The sequence below is a fragment of the Dama dama genome, chromosome 20 (genome assembly GCF_033118175.1).
Source record: "Dama dama isolate Ldn47 chromosome 20, ASM3311817v1, whole genome shotgun sequence".
Lineage (NCBI taxonomy): Eukaryota > Metazoa > Chordata > Mammalia > Artiodactyla > Cervidae > Dama > Dama dama.
Genome location: NC_083700.1, coordinates 21,479,958 through 21,487,569, shown reverse-complemented (window position 1 = coordinate 21,487,569; position 7,612 = coordinate 21,479,958). Strand labels below are relative to the sequence as shown.

General features: G+C 38.9%; 1 protein-coding gene across 1 annotated transcript; it reads left to right on the top strand.

Annotated features, from left to right (window-relative positions):
- The first annotated feature begins 5,508 nt into the window (after window positions 1-5,508).
- On the top strand, window positions 5,509-5,908 carry LOC133040155 (guanine nucleotide-binding protein G(I)/G(S)/G(O) subunit gamma-5). Its single transcript, XM_061119912.1, has one exon. It carries the CDS (start codon window positions 5,583-5,585, stop codon window positions 5,787-5,789), a length of 207 nt encoding a protein of 68 aa, XP_060975895.1. The 5' UTR covers window positions 5,509-5,582; the 3' UTR covers window positions 5,790-5,908.
- Window positions 5,909-7,612: the final 1,704 nt, after the last annotated feature.

Sequence of the window (7,612 nt, the reverse complement as noted above, 5' to 3'; positions counted from 1 at the left end):
TAGAAAACCCCTTTACATGAAAGAAAAGCCAAAAATAAACAGGAAAAAGAACTCAAAGAAAACAGACAGGAAAGGATACAGAAGAAACCAATTTTCAAGAGAAAGCTTAAGTTAATATCATAAAAGATAATGTATTCATGAAAATAAAAGAAAATATTGCTGTGAGAAAAACATTCTTGGGACTTAACCTAGTGGTCCAGTAGTTAAGACTTTGCCTTCCAATGCAGGGGGTACAGGTTTGATTACTAGTCAAGGAGCTAAGAGCTCACATGACTCATGACCAAAAAACCAAAATGTAAAACAGAAGCAATATTGTAACAAATTCAATGAAGACTTTAAAAAAATAGTCCACATCCAAAAAACAAATCTTTAAAAAAAAATTCTTAGAAGAGCTTGTAAAAATTAAAAATATGAACACAGAATGTAGTAATTCAAAAGAAAGGACGAGATAAAGTTGAGAAAATCTCCCTGAAAGTAGAACAAAGAGCAAAGTAATGGAAAAATAAAAGAAAAAAGTTAAGGGTGTTAGAGATCAGTCCAGAAGATTCAACATACAATTGACAGGCACTTCAGATAGAGAACGTGTAAAACAAAATTGTTAGAGAAATAATATGAAAAACTGTCCCAGAGCTTAAGTACATAAGCTTTTAAACAAATGAGCCTATTGAGTATCCTTCCAAGAGATAAAAAAGACCAAGATATGTTAACATGAAATTACAGAAAATCTAGGATAAAGGAAAGAAATTAAAAAGCTCTTAAGAATAGAGAAGCCAATCTAATTCAGAACCGGAGAATGGAGGGTTCAAAGAGGAAAATTCTTTTTAAAACATTATGATAAATTACCTTATATGTTTGAACAAAATGAGAAAGGAGTTACACTTTCAACAGTGAGTTTCGAGATGAATAAGCAACTAGGAAACTAAACTAAAAGGGAAAAAAGATCATTATCAATTCAAGGTAAGATTAAAAGTTGTACAAGAAAGGAAATATAATATACTCCTTGACACAATTGTAACTATTGATGACAATTTAAATGTTAAATGCTGATTTAACTAAAATTGTGGTTTAATAATTGTATCAGGACAGGGTAAAAAAAATGTATAGGGGAGACAGTGTTGTGTAAAAGAGGTAAATCCTTATCTTTCATAGTTGAAAGCTCATAGATAACAATATTTACAACTGAAAAATCAAGAAATAGCTCTATAAATGTATTTTTGGAAATCTGGAGTTGTGGACTAGAAGAAATAGTTTATAAGTCTCAGTGATTGTCTCTAGGAAGTAGGAACTGGACATGGGGAAACAACGTTTTATTGTGACTTTTACTGATCTATTTGACTTTTAAAACTGTGTACCTTACTATTTTGATAAAAATAAAAACTAAATTTACAAATAATATGAAGTAACTAAGAACTGGCTTGTGAACTATCTAGAAACACAACAAAACATATTGAGTGGATCAGCTATCTTCAAACCAGTATCTGCTTTTCTTATTCTGTGGTAGAAGATAAGAGTATAGGTGTATTTTGACAGTGATAAGAGAGCAGACTCTATGATTTCAATACTTTCAGACGATTAAATTTTTGTGCCTTGCTTTACATCCTTGGATATGTTCTAGTGTCTCCTGGTTTATAGTGTATGGGAACTTCAATAGAATTTGTATCCTGCTGTTGTACGAAAATTGTATAAATCTTTATTATGTTGAATAGGTTCATAGTGCTTTCCAGGTTTACTATTATTATATCCTTCTACTTTTCTGTCTATTCTTTCTATTAATTTTTGAGAGTGTGATATTGAAACTCCAACTAAAAGTCTCAATTTATCTACTTAAAAAATAATTGTAATATATAGTAGTAAAGTAAGTAAAGGTGCTCAGTCATGTCCGACTCTTTGCGACCCCATGGACTGTAGCCTACCAAGCTCCTCTGTCCATGGGATTTTCCAGGCAAGAGTACTGGAGTGGGTTGCCATTTCCTTCTCCAGGGGATCTTCCTGACCCAGGGATCGAACCCGGGTCTCCAGCACTGCAGACACACACTTTACCGTCTGAGCTACCAGGGAAGCCCATAATATATAGTAGAATTATATGTAATTTTGGGGGCTTTCCCCATGTCCCAGATGGTAACAAACCCGCCTGAAATGCAAGCGACCCAGGTTCAATCGCTGGGTTGGGAAGATCCCTTGGAGAAGGGAATGGCAATTCACTCCAGCATTTGTGCCTGGGAAATCCCATGGACAAAGGAGCCTAGCAGGTTATAGTCCATGGGTTCCCAGAGAATTAGACACAACTGATCAACTAACACTTTCATTTTCATACATAACTTTCTTCTGTGTTTTCCAAGTGTTCTGTAAATGGGTTATCATACTCTCATAATTTAAAAAATAAAAAAGAGAAAAAAGAATATAGGTGTATTTTGCTATGCAGAAGTTTAGTTTGCCATATATAAACTTATAGTTACAAGATAGAGAACTTTGGGCAGGATGCTGGTATACTCTTCTGCCATGTGTTTCAAAAACTATGTTACTTTGTTTCTTTATTTTTTTTAATACAGTTTAGATTTTTGCCAAGGCTATGCTTGTGTTTCTATTTAACTTCAGCTCAATCAAACCCATGGCTTTCACAAAATATCAAAATCTTAGTAATCAAAGAGTTAAATGCAATCCTTCTGAAATATATTGAAATTTGATAGAAACTGGGTGACTGGTGGAATATGATCTATTTTAATTAGCATCTTCTCCTGCTTGCTATTTTGACCAGCAGTATTTGCATTAGTATAAATTTCTATAGTAAGATGACTTCTTATAGCATGATGGGTATTTTCAATATGTGTATTTGAAAAGCATGCTATACTCACTAATGTAGATTTTATTCATCTTTAAGCTAAAATTTTCTCCAAATGAGCACATCTCTCACTTTGTACTCAAAGTCCGTAAGAAGATAGGAGTCATTGCACAGAAATTTAACCATGATACAAGTGAAATCATGAGAAACACTGGGCTGGAAGAAGCACAAGCTGGAATCAAGATTGCAGGGAGAAATATCAATAACCTCAGATATGCAGATGACACCGCCCTTATGGCAGAAAGTAAAGAGGAGCTAAAAAGCCTCTTGATGAAAGTGAAAGAGAAGAGTGAAAAAGTTGGCTTAAAGCTCAACATTCAGAAAACTAAGATCATGGCATCTGGTCCCATCACCTCATGGGAAATGGATGGGGAGACAGTGGAAACCGTGTCAGACTTTATTTTTTGGGGCTGCAAAATCACTGCAGATGGTGACTGCAGCCATGAAATTAAAAGATGCTTACTCCTGGGAAGGAAAGTTATGACTAACCTAGACAGCATATTAAAAAGCAGAGACATTACTTTGCCAACTAAGATCTGTCTGGTCAAGGCTATGGTTTTTCCAGTGGTTATGTATGGATGTGAGAGTTGGACTGTGAAGAAAGCTAAGGGCTGAAAAATTGATGCTTTTGAACTGTGGTGTTGAAGAAGACTCTTGAGAATCCCTTGGACTGCAAGGAGATCCAACCAGTCCATCCTAAAGGAGATCAGTCCTGGGTGTTCATTGGAAGGACTGATGATGAAGCTGAAACTCCAGTACTTTGGCCACCTCATGCGAAGAGTTGACTCATTGAAAAAGACCCTGATGGTGGGAGGGATTGGGGGCAGGAGGAGAAGGGGACGACAGAGGATGAGATGGCTGGATGGCATCACCGACTCGATGGGCGTGAGTTTGAGTAAATTCTGGGAGTTGGTGATGGACAGGGAGACCTGGCGTGCTACGATTCATGGGGTCACAAAGAGTCGGACATGACTGAGCGACTGAACTGAACTGACAAGTGAAATTTATGTCTGTGCGATAGCTGAAAGGTCACAAGAGAGGGAAAAAATACTGAACGTTTGCCTAGTTGGGGAAGACCAATTGCAGGGTCCTTTGTTTATCTCTCCAAAAAAATGAAGAGAGTGACAGTTTGTGTCTATATCTCTGGAGGAGTATAACTTTAAAGAAGGCAATATGGCAATAAATATAGCAAAAATCCTTAAAAAGTACACACCCAAAATTAAAACCAAAGTGAAATATCACTACACTCCTACCAGAATGATTACTCTTTTTTTTTCTTTTCAACTTATTATATCAAGTGCAATGGAAACAGTGACAGACTTTATTTTCTTGGGCTCCAAAATCACTGCAAATGGTGACTACAGCCATGAAATCAAAAGACACTTGCTTCTTGGAAGAAAAGCTATGACAAACCAAGACAACATATTAAAAGCAGAGATATTACTTTACCAAAAAAGGTCTGTATAGTCAAAGTTATGGTTTTTTCAGTAGCCATGTATGGATGTGAGAGTTGGACTATAAAGAAAACTGAGCACCAAAGAATTGATGCTGTTGAACTGTAGTGTTGGAGAAGACTCTTGAGAGTCGTCTGGACTGGAAGGAAATCAAACGAGTCAATAGTAAAGGAAAATAATATTGAATTTTCATTGGAAGGACTGATGCTGAGGCTGAAGCTCCAATACTTTGGCCACCTGAGGTGAAGTACTGACTCATTGGAAATGACTGTGGTGTGGGAAAGATTGAAGGCAGGAGGAGAAGGGGATGACAGAGGACGAGATGGTTAGATGGCATCACCAACTCAATGGACATCCCTGGTAGCTCAGACAGTAAAACGTCTGCCTACAGTGCGGGAGAGGGTTCGATCCCAGGGTCGGGAAGATCCCCTGGAGAAGGAAATGGCAACCCACTCCAGTACTCTTGCCTGGAAAATCCCGTAGACTGAGGATCCTGGTAGGCTACAGTCCATGGGGTCCCAAAGAGTTGGACATGACTGAGCAACTTCACTTTCTTTCTTTCTTTCTTCCTTTCTTCCTGGGAGATGGTGAAGGACACAGAAGCCTGGAGTGCTGCAGTCCATGGGGTCACAAAGAGTTGGAAACAACTGAGTGACTGAAACAACATATCAGGTGCTGGAGCAACTGGAGCTTTCATACGTTGCTGGCAGGAATGAAAAACAGTACAACTGCTATGAAGAACAGTTTGGCAGTTTTTGCAAAGCTAAACATACTCTTACCACACAACCCAGCACTATGTATTTCAGTTCAATTTAGTTGCTCGGTCGTGTCTGACTCTTTGAGACCCCATGGACTGCAACACGCCAGGCCTCCCTGTCCATCACCAACTCCCGGAGTTACTCAAACTCATGTCCATTAAGTCAGTGATGCCACCCAACCATCTCACCCTCTGTCATCCCCTTCTCCTCCCACCTTCGATCTTTCCCAGCATCAGGGTCTTTTCAAATGAGTTAATTCTTCTCATCAGGTGGCCAAAGTATTGGAGTTTCAGCTTCAACATCAGTCCTTCCAATGAATATTCAGGACTGATTTACTTAAGGATGGACTGGTTATGTCTACTTGCAGGCCAAGGGACTCTCAAGAGTCTTCTTCAACACCACAGATCAAAAGTATCAATTCTAAAAAAAAAAAAAAAAAGTATCAATTCTGCCCAGCCCCGACGACTGGCCCAGCGGACCCACCGCAGACCTGCCGACGGCCCGCGGATCTGCCATCCTTTCCAGTGCGCCATGTCTGGTTCATCCAGCGTCGCGGCTATGAAAAAAGTGGTTCAACAGCTCCGGCTGGAGGCCGGGCTCAATCGGGTGAAGGTTTCCCAGGCAGCTGCAGATTTGAAACAGTTCTGTCTGCAGAATGCTCAACATGACCCTCTGCTGACTGGAGTATCTTCAAGTACAAATCCCTTCAGGCCCCAGAAAGTCTGTTCCTTTTTGTAGTAAGATGAATCTTGACAAGGTTTTCCAAACCACTTTTCATAAACCAGTGAATATTCAAAGGAAAGCTAAATTTGAAGCCTGTACAAAAGCCTCTCTGTAATGTGCCATACTACACAAACTTCTACTTTTGCCAGTCCTTAATGTCTACCTCTCTGAATATTCTTAATTTTCTGTTTCACAAGGGTAATTATTTTATATACACTGATGGCAGCATACAATAAAATACTTAGTATAAAAAAAAAAACAAAAAAAACCAAAAAGTATCAATTCTTCAGTGTTCAACTTTCTTTATAGTCCAACTCTCACATCCGTACATGACTACTGGAAAAACCATAGCCTTGACTAGATGGACCTTTGTTGACAAAGTAATGTCTCTGCTTTTTAATATGCTGTCTAGGTTGGTCATAACTTTTCTTCCAAGGAGCAAGTATCTTTTAATTTCAGGAATTCAGTCACCATCTGCAATGATTTTGGAGCCCAAAAAAATAGTCTATCACTGTTGCCACTGTTTCCCCATCTATTTGCTGTGAAGTGATGGGACTGGATGCCATGATCTTAGTTTTCTGAATGTTGAGCTTTAAGCCAACTTTTTCACTCTCCTCTTTCACTTTCACCATGAGGCTCTTTAGTTCTTCTTTGCTTTCTGCAATAAGGGCAGTGTCATCTGCATCTCTGAGTTTATTGATATTTCTCCTGGCAATCTTGATTCCAGCTTGTGCTTCATCTGGGCCAGCGTTTCTCATGATGTACTCTGCATATAAGTTAAATAAGCAGGGTGACAATATACAGCCTTGATGTACTCCTTTCCCAATGTGGAACCAGTCTGTTGTTCCATGCCCAGTTCTGACTGTTGCTTCTTGACCTGCATACAGATTTCTCAGGAGGCAGGTCAGGTGGTCTGGTATTCCCATCTCTTTCAGAATTTTCCACAGTTTACTGTGATCCACACAGTCAAAGGCTTTGGCATAGTCAATAAAGCAGAAATAGATGTTTTTCTGGAACTCTCTCATTTTTTCGGTGATCCAGTGGATGTTGGCAATTTGATCTCTGGTTCCTCTGCCTTTTCTAAAACCAGCTTGAACATCTGGAAGTTCACAGTTCATGTACTGTTGAAGCCTGTTTTGGAGAATTTTGAGCATTACTTTGCTAGCGTGTGAGATGAGTGCAACTGTGTGGGAGTCTGAGCATTCTTTGCCGTTACCTTTCTTTGGGATTGGAATGAAAACTGACCTTTTCCAGTCTTGTGGCTACTGCTGAGTTTTCCAAATTTGCTGGCATATTGAGTGCAGCACTTTCACAGCATCATCTTTCAGGATTTGAAATAGCTAAACTAGAATTCCATCACATCCACTAGCTTTGTTCGTAGTGATGCTTTCTAAAGCCCACTTGACTTCACATTCCAGGATGTCTGGCTCTAGGTGAGTGATCACACCATCGTGGTTATCTGGGTCGTGAAGATCTTTTTTGTACAGTTCTTCTGTGTATTCTTGCCACCTCTTCTTAATATCTTCTGCTTCTTTAGGTCTATACCATTTCTGTCCTTTATTGAGCCCATCTTTGCATGGAAGTTTCCCTTGGTATCTCTAATTTTCTTAATAGATCTCTAGTCTTCCCCATTCTATTGTTTTCCTCTATTTCTTTGTACTGATCACTGAGGAAAGCTTTCTTATCTCTCCTTGCTATTCTTCAGAACTCTGCATTCAAATGGGTATATCTTTCCTTTTCTCCTTTCCTTTTCACTTCTCTTCTTTTCATAGCTATTTGTAAGGCCTCCTCAGACAGCCATTTTGCTTTTTTGCATTTCTTTTTCTTGGGGATGGTCT